Source organism: Culex pipiens, chromosome 1 (genome assembly GCF_016801865.2).
Source record: "Culex pipiens pallens isolate TS chromosome 1, TS_CPP_V2, whole genome shotgun sequence".
NCBI lineage: Eukaryota > Metazoa > Arthropoda > Insecta > Diptera > Culicidae > Culex > Culex pipiens.
In genome coordinates this window covers 134,197,056-134,218,897 of record NC_068937.1, presented here as the reverse complement: position 1 = coordinate 134,218,897, position 21,842 = coordinate 134,197,056, and the positions used below count along the sequence as shown (strand labels likewise).

The window sequence follows — 21,842 nt, the reverse complement described above, 5'->3', positions numbered from 1 at the left end:
GAGCTCGAAAATCAAAAATGACTGTGTATTTAAAAAAATAAAATAATAGATAATTGAAGTGTTGAAAATCTGCTCTGCAATTTAATTTTTGAAAACTACCTTTGCAAAAAAAATAAAAAATATTTCTTGTTTAACTATTTGTTAAAATTCAATCATCATGCAAAAAAACTGATTTGAGAATCTGAAACGTGTCAATAAGGCACTTGTAGCCCCAACGGGGTCAAAAATGTTGGAAATGCAACTTCACCGGCTCTGTGAACACTTGGAAAAAAAAGTTGGAAATGCCTTTTTCATTATAACTTAGAGTAGACGCATCTGTTTTGGATCTCGAATGCAACAAGAATCATCCAAATTGAGTTTTCGTCGAGATACAGCCCGATGAAGTTGCATTTCCAACTTTTTTTACCCCCTTGGTGCTACAAGTGTTAATAGTAAAAAAGCGGCAATATATATGGTCCTTAAACCCTACGTTAAAAAAAATTTACAAGACATTTTTTTAGATTGATCAACTATGGTCCCCTTGGAATGATCTGTCAAGTAGGACCATTTCTGTCAAGAAGGGCCGTAAAGTTTATTTTTTCTAATCAATTTGAAAATCCATGTTAAATTCTTTGCGGTCGTATAAAGGCTTTATCGTTGTGAACAATAATATAAAAAAAAATCACCTATAAAGTTTTGTCCACCAACAAGTTCACACTGTGCAACCATCAGGATGTTCGACATTCATAACGTTTGTTTGGTGAGGGCACTCGAGCCCGGCGGCTGCTTCGACGGTTTCCCGGGGGAAGAGCACAAAAAAGCTAAAAGCACTCTTTCCGGGCAGTGGCATTGATTTCAGGTGAACTGGCAGAAATGGAAATGCTGTTTTTTTTTTGTTTCGTCAGCGAAAATTGCGAATTTCCGGGGAAGTGGTTCTACTTCCGGGAAAGGAATAAACGTTGACAGTTCGGGAAAATGTTTTTTTTTGCATTGAAGTTTATTGAATTCCCTAATCGAAGCAATCCGAACCCAAACCATCAATCACTAATTTAATTCAGTTCCGCCTGTCGGTCCGTCATCGAAACACAACCCGACGATGACAGGCGACAGGGCGCCCTTCTGTCAGAGTCGACAATGGGAAAGACACAACAACCGCAAAAGGAGAAACTCGTGTCTCGTTTATAATTTCCTGTTTCATCATCAAACTTCCCCGGGGAGTGGTGGTCTCTCCTCTCCTTCTGGCTGTCAATCAACATTTCCCGTTGCCGCACCAACACTAAAGTGACACCCCTGCATGATTAGCATAATCTCTGGTTTCCCGTCGTCGGCTACTACGATTCTGTACGGTTTCGAGGTTCAACAAGCTGAAAGGGTCCAAATCTCGTGCAGGCGGTGGAGTTGCTCTTAGGCCCCTTTCGATTTGCGCCGCCGCCAGCTGTCAAAACCTGTCATCTTCGGTTTTGTTACAAATTGGGTATTGCGGGTTTGATGGAGGTTCGAACCGATGCGGAAAATGGGAATATGAACGATGCTGAAAAGCTGTTTTATCCCATTAAGGGGGGGTATCGCGTACATTCGTGCTGTGCTAATGTTTCACCTGATTGAACATGAAAAAGGCATCAGCAGCCAGTTCCGGCCTGGTGGCGTGATTCGTCGCACCTAATGGTAGGTTAGGTCTTCAGTTAATAATATGTTTTTAAGTTCTTTTCTCCCCTACGATCAGATTTAATCTGTTTGACGATTAATATAGCTGCAGGTGAAATGGCTCAATTTGTGTCGTGATTTATGTAAATTCAATGTGTATTCCGTCTTCAGCATCAGTCTATGAGAGGTCCAAGCTTTTCTTTTTCCTCGCCCTCAAACCGCATTGGTAAATTGCACAGATTTTCCTCTATTACTTTGCGCACCAACCACTCTCTATTTCATTTTTCTCGTTCTCACCAGGGCCCAGGGTCAGAGTTGCCTGCCTGCACAGAATTTTATTTGCTTTTCGCCCAGGTCACGCAACTCACATGATAATGGGCTCTGCCTGGCCGCCGCCGGTGAAGGACTCTGGCTGTACTGACTGTGGGTGCCCTTCGGAATGGCGGCCTTCACGGACCAATGGGGTGGTTCTTTTGGGGTTTCAAGACCTAACATCAGGAAAATAAACAAAAATATGAAATGAACATTTCATTTGAAAAAAAGTTCCCAAAAATATATTTAAATTAAAATATTTCCTTAATTTAAATTAAGTTTAAACTAACACTAAAGTAAAAAGAAACAAAAATGTGATAACCATGAAAATGCTTCAAGTTTAAGAGTCACACAAAAATTTCGATATGTTATGTAATGTGACATTTTTAGACGATATCATTTTTTTACTAGAAATATAGATTTTCATAGATAATTTTGAAAAGATTTGTCATCAAGTATTCATTCTACAACGAAATCTAGATTAGATTTTTGGAAAAATAAAGGGTTTACTGTACAGATACGACCGTTTAAAAATTCAATCTGGCAATAATTTTGAAACCAACTCTGCCAAGAAGTTACACACTTACAGTGTTTTAATGTTGTAGATGTTTGCAATCAGGATTTCTCTGTTCACATATTTATGAAAAGGTATTTAAAAAATAATTAATTTATGCATGACACAATTAACTATTTATTTTTAATTAAATTTCTAATTACAGTCCAGACTCGATTATCCTAAGCCTCGATTATCCGAAGTTTCGATTATCCGAAGTTCGATTATCCGAAGATTTGTATGGGACTTCGGATAATCGAATCACGTTTTTCTCATTTCAGTCAAATGTCGCCATCTTGGATTTAAAAAAATTATATCACTTTAGCGTAATTTAGGGGTCATACTTGCTCGACAAGCAAGAATTAGATAACGAAAAACATTTTTTTTATGATTCGATTATCCGAAGTTTCGATTATCCGAAAGTACTTTCGGGAAATTTCAAGTGAAAATTTAAGTTTTCAGCATTTTTTTTCGCTCTGATTTTTCGGTCAAGTTATAAAGATAGGGTGCAAAAATTTGAAATAAAATTTGCATTGGCCTATCCAAATATAGATTTTTTGGGTCTTAACAAACTTTGATTCTTGGAACATCAAAAAAAGACGCAACACAAAACAATATGTTATTTGCAAGAATTTATTGATATTTTGAATTTTTTGACGATCGTCATCAGGGATGACATTGGGTCCGGGGGATTAGATTTGGTCATACAAAAAAAGCTGAAATTTGTATGACCCAATTTCACCCCTGATGATGGTATAGCTGTATAGCATGACTGTTAAAATCTTAAAAGTGTTTTGTGATACCGTAAAACGGGGTGACTTTGATAGCCGGGGTGACTTTGATAGGTTTGCGATTTTTCCGCAAAATGAAGAGTACAATTAAAATTCGTACGGAATGGTTTAGATTCATACTGACCGTGGTAGAGAAGTGTTCAAAGTACTTCAAAATGAACTTTTCATAACATTTTTGAAAGTTTAAAAAGTTAGTTAACTATAGTTAAGAAAATGTTGATGAAAGTCATTATTTTAAACTTCTCAAAGAGTCATTATTTTCTCAATGAACATGATTTTGAATCGGAAAACGGAATGCATTTTCGGACAATTTTCCACTAGGAGAAGGTTAAATAAGTTTGAAAATAATAAATAATATGTGTTTTTGAAACACAATTAACAAAAATTCTCTAAATTTATAGGCAATTTCGGTTAAACAAATTTCATGTAAAATGTAAAAACTTGTGATTCGTGCTTCGAATTCAGTATGAAATGCAATTTAAATCGATAGTTTTATAAACAAAACTAGTTTTAACAAATTTCTGGCAAAATTCCGACTTTTTAGCAATTTTACCTAAAATTTATATGTATTTTGTTAAAAAGCTTATAAACTTAGTTAACTAAATATAAACCTGTTTTTTTTGTGATGGTACATTTAACGTAAAAATAAAGTTTGAACATCTTTAATATGATTTTAATAAGAAAAACTATGACTATCAAAGTCACCCCGGAATTTAAACTAAGAATTTTTAACGTAACTATTTTTCTAAACACTATTGAAAAAACTTTTTTCCAAAATAGTGCATGGACTTGGTGTGGCGTACCCCAGTACATGTTTTAGAAATAATAATCTTGAGAAAAACCTTTCCTGTTGGAAAATATTCCAAAAACAAATTGAAATCCTATCAAAGTCACCCCGGTTTACGGTACTTTTTGATTGAAAACAAATAAAAATAAGGGTTGAAATTTGACATTTGCCCCCTAAATATTTTTTCGAGGGGCAATATTTTGAAACCTTTAGAATCAAAACAAACATTTTAAGATGAACATTTGACGAACACTACTCTATACGGGTTGAAAGAAAGAACAATAATGAGTAACACTAGAAAAGCATGTTTTTGGGTCAACTATTTGGATATTCTAATTGCTTGTTGTTTTTGCATATGAGACATTTAAGCGAACATGGGCAGTTAAGTGCTATGAAAACATTCAAAAAGTTTTTTCAATCAAAATTTCTTTTTTTTCTCGGCCACTCAAGAGTTAAACTTCATGAGTGAATTGGTCCATAGTATAGAGAAAACAATGGAAAAATCACAAAATCACATCGAAGTTTGGAAGAAAAATCTGAGTGTGAAGGTCATATAGGTATTTACAATGGTAAACATGGTATAATCTCAATAAATGCATAAAAATCTCATCAAATAATCGTTTGAATGTGACAATTTCTAAATTTTAACATTTTACATACTGCAGTGGGGGTGACTATGGGTCAAAAAACGATATCAAAAATCTTTTAACGTAGAATTATTCTTAGATAGTTTACTAACATTTTCCCAAAATATGGTGGAATTTGATGAACTCTACCTTAAATGCCAATCGTTTGAAAATATACCCAATCTCACCCCTTAGAGGGGGTGAAATTGGGTCAAATGAAAGTAAATTAAGCTCAAATACAACGATATGGTAAAAACAAGTCATCCATCAGTGTTTTTTGTTCGAGGGAATCGTATTGACATGCTACAATGTTTGAAGTAGAGATTTTCGTACATTTAGGTACTTTTCAAGCAATTCCAGCAAAAAAAATAAAAAAAATATTTTTTGAGGCGAAATTTTTGGCCAAAAACGTACCTCAACTTTAGAGAGCTGCCAAAATGACAGAATTTGTTGTATGAACGAGATTTTTTCAGCTAAGTCATCTTAAGATGTCCCTCACACAACCCTTTTAACGGAATTTAGTTTCATTGAAAAGAACTTGAGAAATTGTCAAATCCGTAAAAAATCACTTTGACCCAATCTCACCCCCGAGACCCAATGTCACCCCCACTGACGGTACACTAAAACTTAATCATAAATCCTAAACAGGTTTAACTCCTTCCCGCCCAGAGCAAAATCGAGATTTTTACGTTTTCTAGATTACTCGTAACTGGATAGACCAAATTAGATGAAATTTTAATGGTTATAAGTTAACATTCTATTTAAACTAATGCCGGTTGTACCAGGCTGATCAAATGCATGGTGCTCTGGAGTAACCATGGGCGTTAGAGGTTTAAGCTTACCAAAAAGTTCTAAAGCACCAAGCGGCTCCACCTTAATTTGATCCTTCATTAAATTTGATGGAGACGCATGGCAGTTAGAAAATAAAAGCTTCAATTTCCCAGACCCACTCTATCGTCGCAGCTGAGAGTCCTACACGCGGGGCAATAAATCATCGCCAATAGTGTGTAAACAACCTTCTTTCTGTATTTTTTTTCCTCCAGTGCCCCAAAGAAAAGCACTTTCATCAGCTGAGCTGGTGCTTGCTGCTGCCCTGCAAATGGTGGTGGGTGGTAAATAAACTCGCTGGTTAAAGGTTAGGTGTGGGTTTTTTTTGGGCGCCTTTTTTCCCCAAACCAAATCATGGAATCATTCATACTTTTTCGTTATTTTTTTAGTTAGGGTTCGCTCTGTCTGTCTGTGTGAGTTGATTTGACAGGCAACAATAGATTTTTCCGTTGATTTGAATTGTACATCAGAAATGAGTACAATCGCAGGAGGCGCACAGCAAAAAAGAAAAGAAAAGCTTTGACAAACTTTTGCTTTGGCGTTTTCTTTTTGGCACTTTTCCTTCTTCTCGTGGGAAAATTTCCCAACCTCGCCAGTCACACGAATCATCAAATCAATTTTCCGAACCATTTATATTCAGTGCAGAGTGGCTGGGCGGTTTGGAGCTTTATGCAAGGGAATGATGGTGTCGAGGAGGCGCTGGGAAAGTTTTATTATAGGGTAAGCGGACCTATTGTTGACTATTGTTTTGAAACACATGAAAAAAACCTTTAAATTTGCCTAAAAAAACTTAAAAAAACGTACTTATAATTTAAAAAAAAAACATTTTCGCAACTTACCTTACTTCAGGGAAAGAGAGAAAGACGGTGGGAGTGTAATTTTCGGCAAGGACAGCTCCGAATGGGCCAATGAAATATTCCGGTGCGGTCCATGGAGCGTCACCTCGACCGTTTTTTTTATGACGGACGGACGGACGGAGGGAAAAGTTGGAATCAGCATTTCCATGATGGTGGTGGTGGGATCTCCCGCAATGAGCGTGGGTAATGAGCCTGCAGGGAGAAGCCGGGCAACTTCTGGCCAACTGCTGGACGTGACGTGTGCTGGTGCTGAAAGGATAAAGGATAATTTAGGGCGTCACGTGTGTGTGTGCGAGTTTGTGTGGTCAAGAGTGTTTGGCGAGTGGAAGTAATTGAAAAAGTAGGGGTTTAGCTTTAAATGAGCTCATTCTCGTTTATATTTTCGTTTTACTGCTTAGTATTTCCCTTGAATTTTTCCCCCATTTAAATTACTCACAAAAAACATTTCCAGTAGACTTTAGTGAATACAATTGTATTTTGAGTTAAACTTTGAAACTTCCATACAGTCCTGAAATTTGAAATCTTAACAAAAGACGACGATAAACCCTTGATCAGTTCCCTAGAATTCCGCAAAAAAAATCCTGATTCTAATTTTGAAATTTCTTGTTTTGCATAAAACTTTGTCCATCGATTCCTCATGTTCAAATGACCGATTTTTTCGTGACGGGACAACGTTTGTACGCATATATTTTCAGTTTTTTGCTGATAACTTTAAAATCTGTGGGAAAAGGTACCAATATATACAGCCATTCCACGTCAAACAGGAAGTCTCCAAATCAAAAGTGCTCCGATTTGGCTCAAATTTGGAGTGGAGGTTCTTTGGCCCAAATAATTAGACCCGTATTTTTTTGTTTGGTGATTAGGGTGGTTCTATCCGAAATAGGGTGGTCCAAAAAAATTCGTTTTTCGTCGATTTTCGCAAAAACCACATTTTTCATAAAATCATCTCCGGAACGGCTAAACCATTTTTGGAGCGCCTCAATTCAAAAGAAAGGTTATTAGTTGAGCTTTTAAGGAAAAATATGTTGAGGTCCAAAAAAACTAGCTGAATGTTTGAAAAGGTCCTATGAAAATTTCATTTGCCGATTTCAAGGTCTCGGGACCAAAGAGCCCATGTCTGAAAATATTTTTCCCTGATTCCTTGTAATATTTTACATAACATATCAAAAAATTGCGAATATCCATTAACACGTTTCGGAGATATGATTTTTTTTAACATAAAAACTGGGTTTTTCGACGCGCCGCGCGCAAAAACGGGAAAATTACGAAAACGGGTAAAAATCAACTTTTTTCACTAAAACTGCGATAACTTGAAAATTTCGTAATTAAAAGACGCAACTTTTGCTGAAATTTTAATGTTAAAGAATATGTGCAATCCGAGATGGCGTCCAATATGGCGGTTATAGAATATTCGATATTTTATAAAGAAATGTAACCGGCAATGAACAGGTCAAATTCAACAAAGGGTTGCTGAACTCGAATATGAGCTTTAGAATATTCCAAAATACTCAGGGAATCTGCAATCCAAGATGGCGGCCAATATGGCGAAGCTAAAACAATTGATTTTTTTTTCAGATGTGGCTGAATGGAAAAACCACCATAAAAGTATTTTTAAGTTCAATCAATTAGTCAAATTTATCTAATTTGGGGTCGCTGAACTCGAATATGAGCCATATAATACTCTAAAGTACTCAGGGAATGTGCAATCCAAGATGGCGGCCAATAAAGAAAGCTAGAAAATTGAATTGCATTCCCTGAGTACTTATTTATTTATTTGTCATCGTATTCTAAGGAATTTAGAATATTCTAAGGATTATATTCGAGTTCAGCATCCCCAAATTAATTAAATTTGACTTGTTGACTGCCTGTTACATTTCTGTATAAAAATTTCCAATATTCTAGGTTCGCCATCTTGGATTGCACATTCCCTGAGTACTTTGGAGTATTATATGGCTGATATTCGAGTTCAGCGACCAAAATTAGTTAAATTTGACTAGTTGATTGAACTTAAAAATACTTTTATGGTTGTTTTTCCATTCAGCCGCCATATTAGACGCCATCTTGAATATCTCGCTTCCCTTTGAGACTCAGGAAAATCAACAGGCAAATTTGGATTCAGGAGGGTCGATTTAGTCTAGATCGATCAGAAACTGGCCTGTTACACGATTTGCTTCTAGACACGACAAATGAGCACCTTTTTTTGAATTCGTGCCTTGACCAAAAAATTGGCGTGATGGGATAACGCAAACTTGCGTCAGTCGTAACTCTGGTTCCTTTTGACCAATTTTCGATTTCTAATAAGCATTTTAAAGGGTTTTTCGAGTACAAAGAGAATCCAAAACATGATGCAAATCCGATTTCACGAACTATTGCAAATTAAACAATTGTCATTTTTCGTGACGGGACAACGCGCTTATATATCCCCTTTTTAAATGTCCTGTATGATATTATACCTGCTTTTGTCAATAAGAGGGCTTATAAAAGAGTAATTTTACTATAAAATTCCGTTTAGAATGATAAAATATCTGCATTCCATCCATTAACTTGAGCAATTATTTAAAAAAATAGGGAAAATTAAAAAATTCCAACGTTTATACATTTTACAACTTCTGCTCACAGATATGTTTAGAATAGAAACTTTGGTGTGGAAATATGTTTTTTTGTGTAATTCAAATAGTTGGAAAACATGGAAAATTATCAGACCCATCCAAAGTTCAACTTGAAAAAATGACTGCTTGGTAAACAAGTGCTAAGAATCGGTCAAATAAGCCATTTTGCATCATTAGTTTCTCCATAGCAGTCTCCACATAAATTTGGGGGCTGTCCAAATAGCACTTAAGTGCTATGAAAACATTTTAAAATCAGTCTCTCTAAAAGGGATTTCTGATCGATTTGGTTTCTTCGACATACCTAGTTGTAGGTTGTGATGATTAGGGCAATTCTGAAAAAAAAGACATTGATCAACAGGTCAACTATGTTCCTTTTGGAAAGAGCTGTCAAATAGGACCTTTTCTGTCGTGAAGGGCCGCGAGGTTAATTTTTCAAAATTGATTTCAATATCCATTTTAAACTCTTTGTGGTCGTACAAAGGGTCATAGTACTCAGAAAAATAAGCTTTATCGTTGTGAACAATAAAATTTATTCAGCAATTTAAGCTTAATTTTCGAACTCAATTGACATATTTTTTGTCTAAGACTAAGCTATAAGACTAATTGAAATTCTTTTTGAATAATATGGATCCTAAATCCTTATCCTGAATCGGTAAATAAGCTAACCGTTCCTCATCGCACTAATCTTCCAAATCACTGTATTTATCTCGGTGATTTCACTTCATCACCTCTGTCCCAAGATCCGGTCATGTCCTTTCTGCTTTTCCAGAAACCAAACCTCACTGTTTACAAAGAAATCAATATTTACGTGCCTGGGCCACCGAAAGAATGCGCCCTTGCAAAGGTCCCCAACGCAATAAACATTTTAAGCAAACACTAAATACTTCCTAATCCCCTCAGGGAAAAGCGAAGCGGAACCAAAAAGAGCGGGAGAGAGAGAGAACGCCGGTCTAAGCTTATCGCCCCAACACCATCTACCCTGACCTAAACCAAGAACCACCTTCTCGCCCCTCGGGTCCTGGGACCCCAAATCAAACTTTGTCATCGCCCGCCCGGAACTATAATCTCCAGAACGAATTGTTTTCCCTCACGTTCCACCACCAACCGACCAACTCCAACAGATAGCCAATTTCAAATTATTCCTTTCGTATGCTAATTCCGTCCGTCCAACCGGTCCTCCAACCAACCAAGCAGGTGCTGAACCATCTTTTCTTGTTGCTTCTCTTTTTTACAGCAGAACCTGCGGGACTGAGCCCCGCACCGAGGGACACGCGCGCGCGCCACGCCGGTCGTAATGAATGCAAATTTGGCCACGTTACGACCTGCTGCTGGGGTGTCCCAACCCGGACCTGCCGCCGACCACCGTGTTGTTGGCCAAGGGTACAAATGAAGTCGGAGCAGCTAGAACGAGAACGAGGAGGGAAACCGTCAGCAAATTTTACAGCCCTTTTTATATAGGCCACACAGAGAGAAGGGCCGGAAACCGGAGGAATTGCTATCGCATAATTAAATCAAGACGCGCTCGGGATCCAAGTGTCGGGCCAGAACTTGCAGCCGGACAGATTTGCGCAATCACGTTTCTCCCGGAGGAGGAGGAGGCCATAACAACAGAGACAACGACGACGACGACGACGACGACACCACCAACACAGGAAGTAGGCCATGAAACGAGTTGAACTGTCACTGTTGCCGCCGTACCTGCTGCTGCCGGCCTTTCTCGGCCTACTGCTGTTGCTGCTGCCGCTCGGTTGGGTTGACGGATCGAGGCCGGGTGCAGGCCACCGGTTGGATGTGTACATTGCGGGTTTCTTCCCGTACGGGGAGGGCGTCGAGAACAGCGAAACGGGCCGGGGCGTGATGCCCAGCGTCAAGCTGGCCCTGGACCATGTCAACGAGCACTCGACCATCCTGCGGAACTACCGGCTGCACATGTGGTGGAACGACACCGAGTGTAACGCGGCCGTCGGAGTCAAGAGCTTCTTCGACATGATGCACTCGGGGCCGCACAAGTTGATGCTGTTCGGAGCGGCCTGCACCCACGTGACCGATCCCATCGCCAAGGCCAGCAAGCACTGGCACCTGACGCAACTGTCCTACGCCGATACCCACCCCATGTTCACCAAGGACTCCTTCCCGAACTTCTTCCGGGTGGTGCCCTCGGAAAACGCCTTCAACGCGCCCCGTCTCGCCCTGCTCAAAGAGTTCAACTGGACTCGCATCGGAACCATCTACCAGAACGAACCCCGGTACGCACTTCCGCACAACCACATGGTCGCTGACCTTGACGCAATGGGCACGGAGGTCGTCGAAACACAGAGCTTCTCCAACGACGTCGAAGAACCGCTGCGGAAGCTCCGCGAAAAGGACGTCCGCATCATCCTGGCCAACTTCAACGAGTACTGGGGCCGGAAGGTGTTTTGCGAGGCGTTCCGGTCGGAGATGTTCGGCCGGTCGTACCAGTGGCTCATCATGGGCACGTACGGCAACGAGTGGTGGGCGGAGAACGATACGGATTGCAGCCCGGAGGAGGTCCGGGCGGCGCTCGAGTCGACCATCATGGTGGATCTGCTGCCGCTGGCCACGAGCAAGGAGATCACCATATCGGGCATTGTGAGTATTACATGTTGTATACGGATCATTCCACCTGAAGTGTGCAAGAAAAAATGCAAATTTGAAAATTACCATCTCCGATTCTACTCAAATTTGGCAGAGCTGTTGAGACTATCAAAACATGCAAGAATCCCGAATTTCATCCAAATCGGACCACCCCCTCCATTTTTGTACCCTCCTAAAAATCGACTTTTTGGCGATTTTTGAGCGAAACCTCTATCTTCAAACGACGATAACTCAGGAACCACAAATCTTAGAGGGTCGGTCTTAGACTCAATTTTGAAGGAAATTGGACGTAGAATCAATTTCCGTGATCAAAATTTAGATTAAAATATTTTTTCTACCTGTATTGCGCAATTGAAAACTTTAAATGGCCGTATCTCAAAACAGCCCTATTTATTTTTTTAAATTTGACCTCACCATCGTATTCCCCGGCCAATTTTACATAAGAATCACTTATCGACAGAAAGGAATATGTTTCGTTCCAGAGATATCGATTTTTAAAGTTTTGAGTATTTTAGATTACCTACATTAGCTTCATTCGCCGCATCTGCGAGAAGCACACAGTCGTGCTGATAAATAATTACTACCTGTTATTCTGGGAGATGAATTATTTTTATAATTTTATGCGATTTTGAAATAACTAATACAATCTATTTTATGTTTAAGGTATATTTATTGGATTATTTTTAATGCACTGTTTTTCCTGATCTCAGTGTCATTGAACCATATTTAGTAAAATTTTAACTTTTGATGTTTTTTTGCAGACCCTTATTCATCAGCACGACTGTGTGCTTCTCGCAGATGCGGCGAATGAAGCTAATATAAGTAATCTCAAATACTCAAAACTTCAAAAATCGATATCTCTGGAACGAAACATATTCCTTTCTGTCGATAAGTGATTCTTATGTAAAATTGGCCAGGGAATACGATGGTGAGGTCAAATTTAAAAAAATAAATAGGGCTGTTTTGAGATACGGCCATTTAAAGTTTTCAATTGCGCAATACAGGTAGAAAATATATTTTAATCTAAATTTTGATCACGGAAATTGATTCTACGTCCAATTTCCTTCAAAATTGAGTCTAAGAACCAGGGTTGTTAAAATATCAAAATATCAGCTCTCAGCAACTACAATTATCCCGCCTGAATATTCATGCCTCAAATATAACTGCTCTTCTCTCTTCATTGAAACTCTCAGCGCCGAACATAGCCGAACACGTTTTCGTGTTTACCCACTCGCGATTGACATTTTCCTTTTCTCTCCAATTCCCGCTTCCACGTTCATCCTACCACAACAGCGTTTAACCACAAAAGCCGCCACAAAACCAATTTCGCAAACGCAGTTTAACGGGACGTCATGCGTGGTCGGCTCCTAATCGCCTTCTCGCGTTCTCTCATTGCAGTTTTCGGAGAGATTGAGAGACTATGCGGTGAGAGGGCATAGTCGAGGAAAAGGGAAAGAGTGATAGAGAGAGAATGACATCGCTGGGAATCACGAGGCATAAGAAGAGATCTCACAAGCTATAGTGACGGCCACTATACTCTCAGATATTTTTGGAGCAGAGATAATCTATTGATAGCTTTTTTATCACTCATTTGCAACACTGCTAAGAACCCTCTAAGATTTGTGGTTCCTGAGTTATCGGCGTTTGAAGATAGGGGTTTCGCTCAAAAATCGCCAAAAAGTCGATTTTTGGGAGGGTACAAAAATGGAGGGGGTGGTCCGATTTGGATGAAATTCGGGATTCTTGCATGTTTTGGTAGTCTCAACAGCTCTGCCAATTTTGAGCAGAATCGGAGATGGTAATTTTCAAATGGTGTTCCGCTTCAGATGGAATGACTCATACACTTTAAATAGTACAATATCTCGCGCAAAGCCAATGTGCATTTGAAATGTTATCGTCGACTTGTCCTTAGAACTAAAGCAACTTCAACGAATCATCTTTGCGGCAAACTTTATACAGTAGGCCTGGCCCCTGTTAATCTTAGGAAAAAAAAAACGCGCAGAAAATGTTTTTTTTTTTTCAATCCAGATTAAACCTTTAAAAAACAAATTAAAAAAATCTTTGAATCACTTTTTTTTTAATCAGGTTCGTTTCCAAGAATACTAGATTTCATCCGATTTTTTTTAAAGTTGTGCAACGGGATTCTATAAACAAAACAATTTAATTTGACAACATGATTAGATTCAAGATGGCGTCTTTAACTCCATTTTGCGTCACCATTGAAAGGAATGCCGCCGAAAATTATCGATGTCGGGACGATAACGATAATCTATCGTTATCGTTATTCCGATCATTCTATCGGCGATAATTTTATCGGCGATAACGGACGATAACTTATATTTAATATAATTCCAAAATTGACTTACAGTCATCCCACATATTCGGAACACCCACAAATTCGGAACACTTTTGTGATAATTTGTCAATATCATGGTAAATGAAACTTTTCTGTCGACCCTACTATTTTTAGGACCTTTATTTTGACATTTTCTGGCTATTTCACTAGTAAAAGTAGTACTTTTTGAATAAAAAACCTCATTTCATGATTATTTTATCAAGAGCAGCAAAACACTGCCTCCAAATTGCCTGTTCCATAATTGTGGGATGTTATTGTGCCTCCCACAATTGGGTCCTAAAATGAAGCTTAGATTGCTGATATTATTGTTTACAGCGATAAAGCTTATTTTTCTGAGTACAATGACCCTTTGTACGACCACAAAGAGTTTAAAATGGATTTTTAAATCAATTTTGAAAAATTTACCTCGCGGTTCTTTTTGACAGAAAAGCTCCTACTTGACAGCTCGTTCCAAAGGGACCATAGTTGATCCATCGAAAAAATGTTGTCTTGTCAAAAAAAAATTGCGTTAAACTGAAAAAAAGTGATCAGAAATGGTTTTTGGTCGTGTTTTTCACCGCTGTACATAAAAATTGACATAGGGCTTTAGTACCCACCTGTATATAACTGATATTTTCACAAAAAAAAGTTATCAGACCATTCATAAAACATAACTATCCTTTTGTTTCGTTGGTTTCAGTGCGTGAAGTCAATATTTTGTAAAAATTATGTACTCATGGAGAGAACCAAAGTTTGTTTACATCCGTAAGAAAAAAAAGTTCCGAATTTGTGGATTTCAAGGGTCAAAATTTTTCTTCAAAAACTTGATATAAAAGTAAAAATTTGCAGTTGTTCGATACAGCATTCGAAAGATCGCAAGAAAAGCTTTCAAATGAAGGTAAAAGCGGATCATTAAGTTAAATTATCGATTTGCTATGATTTTTGGAGCATTGGCCGATCTGTAAACCGTTCCGAATATGTGGGATGACTGTAATCCAGCCAAATTTTGTTGAATTTTTCTCGAAAATACCCAAATTCTTATAATCCGCAATATGGATATCATCTTCATTTTTGAATGAAGTACTAAATTTTTTACAAAAAAACCCGTATTTTCTCGAAAATACTAAAATTTTTATAATCCGCAATATGGGTATCAAACGATTCGAAATTTTGCATGCATTTTCACTATTTTAGAGTTTTTTGAATGAAATACTCAAATTTTCACAAAATACCGTATTTTCTCGAAAATACTCAAATTTTATAATTCGCAATTTGATTCGAAATTTTGCATGCATTTTCACTGTTTTAGAGATTTTTGAATGAAATACTCAAAATTTTCACAAAATATCGTATTTTTTGAAAGTACTAAAATTTTCATAATTTTCAGCAAACTAAGCGAAAATTTACCTGTATTTTCACTGTCTGACAGTTATTTTTTTTTTTTTGAATGAAATACGTGCATAATTTCGAATCGTTTGACATCCATATTGCAAATTATAGAAATTTGAGTATTTGCGAGAAACTACGGTATTTTGTGAAAACTTTAACATTTCATTCAAAAATCTTTAAAACAGTGAAGATGCATGCAAAATTTCGAATCGAATCGAAACTTAATACCCACATTGCGAATTATAAAAATGCATTGAAAATTTAACATGATATTGTTGGATTAAGCCAATTTATGAAAGATTTTATACTACTAATACCTAATAAGTACAAGATTTATTAGTAAATGAGAAGATCATGCCGCAAAAGAATGTAAATTTCTCATTTTTCGCAGTTGGGTGTAGTCATATCTCGCTTAAACATTTGTTAGTGATATAAAAAATAGATCTTGTAGAGCTAAGTAGGGCAAACTTGATTGATACTATGTACATTAAGGAGTTTAAGAATCCTCAAACAAGTTGCTTGCTAATTAAATTGTAATCCAAATGGTAAACAGTTGCTAAATAAAGAAAAAATTTTAGAAAAAAAAAAAAACTAGCGCTCTTGAAATGCCTGACTTTACAAGACTTTGACTAATAAGTTTCATTTCACCCTACTCCACAGACCGCCGACGAGTACCTGGCCGAGTACAACAGCCGGCGGGGCAACGAGTACTCGCGCTTCCACGGGTACACGTACGACGGCATCTGGGCCGTCGCCAGCGCCATCCAGTACGTGTCCCAGCGGAAGGAGCTCTCGCTGACGCACTTTGAGTACCGGGTAATTGCAAGCATTAAGTTGATTTGTTTTTAAAAGAAGCTCATTTGAATTTTGTTTTCAAGAATTCCCGCTGGGAGGACATTTTTCTGGAGGCGCTCAAGAACACCAGCTTCGAGGGCGTTACGGTAGGCTGGAGGTTGATCTTGACTTGGAGTTCTTATACTTATGGTGAGTTTCTTTTTCAGGGTCCGGTACGCTTCTACAACAACGAACGCAAGGCGAGCTTTCTGCTGAAGCAGTTTCAGAACAACGAAGAGGTCAAGATTGGCGAGTACAGCTCGCTGACGAACCGGCTGGACCTGACGCTGGGCAAGCCGTTGAAGTGGGTGGGCCGGAGTCCGCCGAAAGACCGGACGCTGCGGATCATCGAGCACAGCCAGGTCAACATTACGATCTACGTGGTGCTGGCGAGTTTGTCGTGCGTCGGGATCGTGATGGCGTCCGTGTTCCTGGCCGTCAACATCAAGTTCCGGAATCAGAGGTACGTCGTGGGTTAAGGGTGTTGAAGGTCACTGATCATTTGGGGTTTTTTCACAGGTACATCAAGATGAGTAGTCCCCACCTGAACAACCTGATCATCATCGGGTGCATCTTGACGTACATGAGCGTCATCTTTCTGGGGTTGGACAGCGGGTTGAGTAGTGTGGCGGCCTTTCCGTACATCTGTACTGCACGCGCCTGGCTGTTGATGGCCGGCTTCAGTTTGGCGTTCGGGGCCATGTTCTCCAAGACGTGGCGAGTGCACTCGATCTTCACCGATCTGAAGCTCAACAAGAAGGTCATCAAGGACTACCAGCTGTTTATCGTGGTCGGCGTGCTGCTCAGTCTGGATCTGGCGATCATGACCACCTGGCAGATCGCGGACCCGTTCTACCGCGAGACCAAGCACATTGAACCTTCGGTAGGTAGCGAGTGTGGGAGTTTCCAAAGACACGATCCCAATTGATCGTGTCGATCGCGTTTTTTTAGGAACATCCAACGCTGGAGGACGTGATCATCGTGCAGGAGAACGAGTACTGCCAATCGAACCAGATGTCGATCTTCATTGGGATCATCTACGCGTACAAGGGTCTGCTGCTGATCTTCGGGGCGTTTCTGGCGTGGGAAACGCGTCACGTGTCCATCCCGGCGCTGAACGACTCCAAGCACGTCGGCATGTCCGTGTACAACTGCGTGATCATGTGCGTAATGGGAGCGGCGATCGCGCTCGTGCTGTCCGACCGGAAGGACGCCGTCTTCATCCTGATATCGCTGTTCATCATCTTCTGTACGACAGCCACGCTGTGTTTGGTGTTTGTACCCAAGGTTAATAACCCCAATGTCTCAGCAGGTACGATCTAAGCTAACTTTCCCCTTTTCTTCCAGTTTGTAGAACTGAAGCGCAACCCGAGCGGAGTCGTGGACAAGAAGTGCCGCGCCACGCTGCGGCCCATGTCCAAGAACCGGCGCGACTCGTCGGCGTGCGAGCTGGAGCAGCGCATGAAGGACGTCAAGCAGACCAACTGCCGGTTCCGGAAGGTCCTGATGGAGAAGGAAGCCGAACTGCAGGCGCTGGTCAAGCGACTGGGACCGGACGCTCGGGCCTGGATCGGACTGGAGACGTGCTCGTCCGAGCCGGATGTCAACAAGGAGACGGTCAAGATCCAAGTCAAGAAGGACTACGCCAGCGGTGAGTTACGCTACCCCTTTCAAACTTGAAAGAGACCCTCAACGAAACGATCTTCTTTCAGAGGGAACCGAGTTCACGTCGATCGGCAGTCTGGTTGGTTCCAGCAACGACACCCTGGATTCCGTCGGACCGGAACGGTAACCCTCCCCCTTTACCATTCTTCAAACGCCTCCCCTAACCCACCCTCTTCAGCAGGAAAAAGAAGACCACGGTGGTGCTGCCGGGTGAGGAATCTGCCACCGCCAAGCCACCACTCTCCTCCACCACCGTGGTCAACTCCATCTCCAAGAGCAGCCTAACCAACACGGCCTCGGCACCGGCCTCACTGCCAACGACGGTCACGACGGCGGCCCAAACGGTGCTGTCGACGACGGCCACCAGCCAAGCGATGACGGCGACGAATGGTGTCCAAACGGCCACGAATGCCAAGTCGGCGGTCACGTCCAACAGCATTAGTGCGTGCACCAGCGTGCCGCAAGATCCGAACAAGCCCATGTTCAACAGCGATGCGCGGAGGGAGTCGCTCGCGAGTTCCAAGTACTCGCCGGGGCATATCAAGGTAGGGAGGGAAAACTGTTGAATTAGTTCGTTAGTTATTTAGATATACTAACTAAAAGTTGATCTAAATATAAATTTGTAGAATTTTTTTTCGTGCAAAAAATAAAAAAATAAGATAAAAGTTGTCTAAATTTTCTAAAGCGACCAAAAAAAACTGTTAAATTATTTAAAAATAACCTAAATTATTCATTTGTAAAATTATTAAATTATTAATTTATTAAATTAACTTATTAAATAATTAAATTATTATATTATTAAATTATTAAATTATTAAATTATTATATTATTAAATTATTAAATTATTAAATTATTAAATTATTAAATTATTAAATTATTAAATTATTACATTATTAAATTATTAAATTATTAAATTATTAAATTATTAAATTATTAAATTATTAAATTATTAAATTATTAAATTATTAAATTATTAAATTATTAAATTATTAAATTATTAAATTATTAAATTATTAAATTATTAAATTATTAAATTATTAAATTATTAAATTATTAAATTATTAAATTATTAAATTATTAAATTATTAAATTATTAAATTATTAAATTATTAAATTATTAAATTATTAAATTATTAAATTATTAAATTATTAAATTATTAAATTATTAAATTATTAAATTATTAAATTATTAACTTATTAAATTATTAAATTATTAAATTATTAAATTATTAAATTATTAAATTATTAAATTATTAAATTATTAAATTATTAAATTATTAAATTATTAAATTATTAAATTATTAAATTATTAAATTATTAAATTATTAAATTATTAAATTATTAAATTATTAAATTATTAAATTATTAAATTATTAAATTCATCTGATGAATTATTAAATTATTAAAAAATTTAAATTATTAAATCATTTATAAAAAAAATCTATGATTGCAGTTATGCGGGTTCTCTATATTTTTTATAATTCCTCTTTTTTTCAGGATCGCTACGAGGACGACCGGCAGCAGTACCAGAACATCACCAAGTCCAACACCCAGCTCAACTGCTCGTCGGCGACCTCGCTGAACCACTCGAACAACGACCTCAACCAGGTTTGTCACCACACCAAGCCGAGCAGCAAACCCAGAGGAGGTAGGTTCAATTTGGTTTTAGACTATTGGTTTCGAATTTAATCGTCTTTTTGATTTCGCAGAACCTCCGAATGACCCAACGCGAAGGGTCAGCGTGCAGGCGACGACCTCGCTCAAGGGCAACTTTGTCGTGTCCCAGAGTGACCTGTGGGACACCCAGACGCTGAATCACGCCAAACAGCACCAGCGGCACTCGCCACGGGGACAATCCCGCTGTCCGGACCACAGTCACCAGCAGCAGCAGCAGCAGTCCCAGCAACCTCCCCAGTACTCGGATCACGAACGGAGCGAAGCCAGCGTGGCTGCCTCACCCGGTCCCATCCAGCGGAGCGTGTCGGAGAAGAACCGTAGCAAGCACCGCCACAAGCAGAAATCAACGGCGGCCGCCGCCTGCCAGAGCGAAACCGACAGCGAGCGGGAACAACGCAGCGACTATCAGAGCTACTCGGTGTGTTCAGCGGCCATCGGTTCGTCCGCGACCATGGTCAACTCGACATCGCACCACTCGGCCGCCACCAACAACTCCACCAAGGGCACCACCGCCAACTCGGTGTCCTCGTCACGTAAACTATCGAAATCACAGCACTCGCATCACCACTCGACGCCAAACGTGGCCCCCGAGAAGAAGCACTCCATGTCGGGCGGATCGATCGGAGGAGGAGGAGTAGGGGAACGAGGGGGCTCCACTTCCGGCGGAGGGGGGTCGTCCCACATCCGGCACCGCAAGAAAGAGTCCAGCCAGTCCAAGCCGAACCTGTACGGGGCCTGCTCGGAGTCGGAACTGCTCGACGGGGACACGGCCATTCTGCCCATTTTCCGGAAGTTGCTCAACGAAAAGGACTCGAGATATCGCACGCGGAACACCGTTGGGGCCAGCTGCCCGAATATATCGATTAAATGTGATATTGTTGAGTATCTGTAAGGTGTGCGTGTGTGTCGATCGGTTTCTTTGTTTTTGGTTTGGTCTTGAATTTAAATCTCCTCACATGTTCACATCGAAAGCAATTCTCTAGATTTTCCATAAAAATCTTTTTTTTTAGACAATTAGAAAATTTGAGAAAATTTGAGTGCATTCACAAAAATACGGTATTTTGTGAAAATTTTACTATTTTATTCAAAAACCTCTAAACTAGTGAAAGCATGTTAAATTTTACTTCATATAATACCCTGGGTGATGAATAGAGAGAATGCGTAACGTGATTTTCGAATGATCCCACTTTGTTTACATCTACAAAGTAGGAGGCTGTTCAAGCACAAGCATGACTTTTTTTATTACTGGTAAATAAGCTGTTTTATATTCAATAGTACGTGTTTTATTTTGTCTACTTTTTGACACTTTTGCTGTAAAATTGTGTGTGTTTTCAAGTTTTCATCGGTTTGAAGAGGTTTTTTTATTTTTTACGGGTGACGAAAAACTGAGGTGAGAGTGCCATTCTGCAAAGTCATGGATAAATTCCCTGGCTGATTTTGGAATCCTTCAGCTCTTCATGGTCTAGCGAAAAAACTGATCCAACAAACAGAGAAGATTTACACTAAACCAGTAGGTTTTCAAATGAAATCAAACAATAAAGACAGATGGATACAACCGCATCGACTCGATAAACAACTTCCATTCAAAATATAAAAAAATGACGATCTCCCCTTCAACTTTCTTAAGATTTCTTAACATCAACTTCACGTCCTCAAAAGCCACACATTTTTCATTCTTGCGAAAAAAAAACACGCGCACAATTTTTAATGATCGATAACAATACTCTCTACTTATGGCGAACAGTAAATTAGTTCCGCTTTGACAGTTCAAAATTGAGGCCGTTTTGCGAACCACTATTCAGCACCCAGATAATCGAGAAATTAAAAGTGAGAGTGTATGCAACATGGAGTTAAACTTTCTGTGAAGTTGCTGTGAAGGTTACCATGGCACTTTGAAAAGTTTAACTCCATGTTGCACGCACACACTCTCACTTTTAATTTCTCGATACCCATTTTGCAAACTATGAAAATTTGAGTACTTTAAAAAATACGGTATTTTGTGAAAATTTCAGTATATTATTCTAAAAATTCTAAACCATTGAAAATGCATGTAAAATTTATCTTCATTTAATACTCATATTGCAAATTATGAAAATTTGAGTACTTTCAAAAAATACGGTATTTTGTGAAAATTTAAGTATTTTCGAAAAAAAAAACAGTATTTTGTGAAAACTAGAGCATTTAATTCCAAAAATACTAGAACAGTGAAAAAGCAAACCAAATGTCGCTCCGTTTGATACCCATATTGCAAATTATGAAAATTTTAGTACTTTTTAAATTTTAGAAAAAAAAAGTATTTATACTTTGAAACTTACCATTTACCAAAAAAATGTTTTTTA

At 39.1% G+C, this 21,842-nt stretch overlaps 1 protein-coding gene across 2 annotated transcripts; it reads left to right on the top strand.

Moving 5' to 3' along the window:
* Window positions 1-10,643: 10,643 nt before the first annotated feature.
* Window positions 10,644-20,579, top strand: LOC120422572 (gamma-aminobutyric acid type B receptor subunit 2). 2 transcript variants are annotated; one of them, XM_039586058.2, is made up of 11 exons: window positions 10,644-11,596; window positions 15,987-16,142; window positions 16,205-16,267; window positions 16,328-16,623; window positions 16,680-17,043; window positions 17,112-17,447; window positions 17,508-17,811; window positions 17,873-17,948; window positions 18,007-18,370; window positions 19,324-19,474; window positions 19,536-20,579. In XM_039586058.2, exons 1-11 carry the CDS (start codon window positions 10,649-10,651, stop codon window positions 20,393-20,395), a joined length of 3,918 nt encoding a protein of 1,305 aa, XP_039441992.1. In that variant the 5' UTR covers window positions 10,644-10,648; the 3' UTR covers window positions 20,396-20,579. The 2 variants fall into 2 exon arrangements, with proteins under 2 accessions (XP_039441992.1, XP_039441991.1); XM_039586057.2 differs by having other exon boundaries at window positions 18,004-18,370; window positions 19,536-20,578.
* The last annotated feature ends 1,263 nt before the right edge of the window (window positions 20,580-21,842 follow it).

Coding starts and splice junctions, on each gene's coding strand:
- LOC120422572 (XM_039586057.2), top strand. CDS start 10,649: ATGAAACGAGTTGAACTGTCACTGTTGCCGCCGTACCTGCTGCTGCCG. Junction 16,143..16,204: donor TGACGCACTTTGAGTACCGG/GTAATTGCAAGC, acceptor TTTGTTTTCAAG/AATTCCCGCTGGGAGGACAT. Junction 18,371..19,323: donor ACTCGCCGGGGCATATCAAG/GTAGGGAGGGAA, acceptor TCTTTTTTTCAG/GATCGCTACGAGGACGACCG.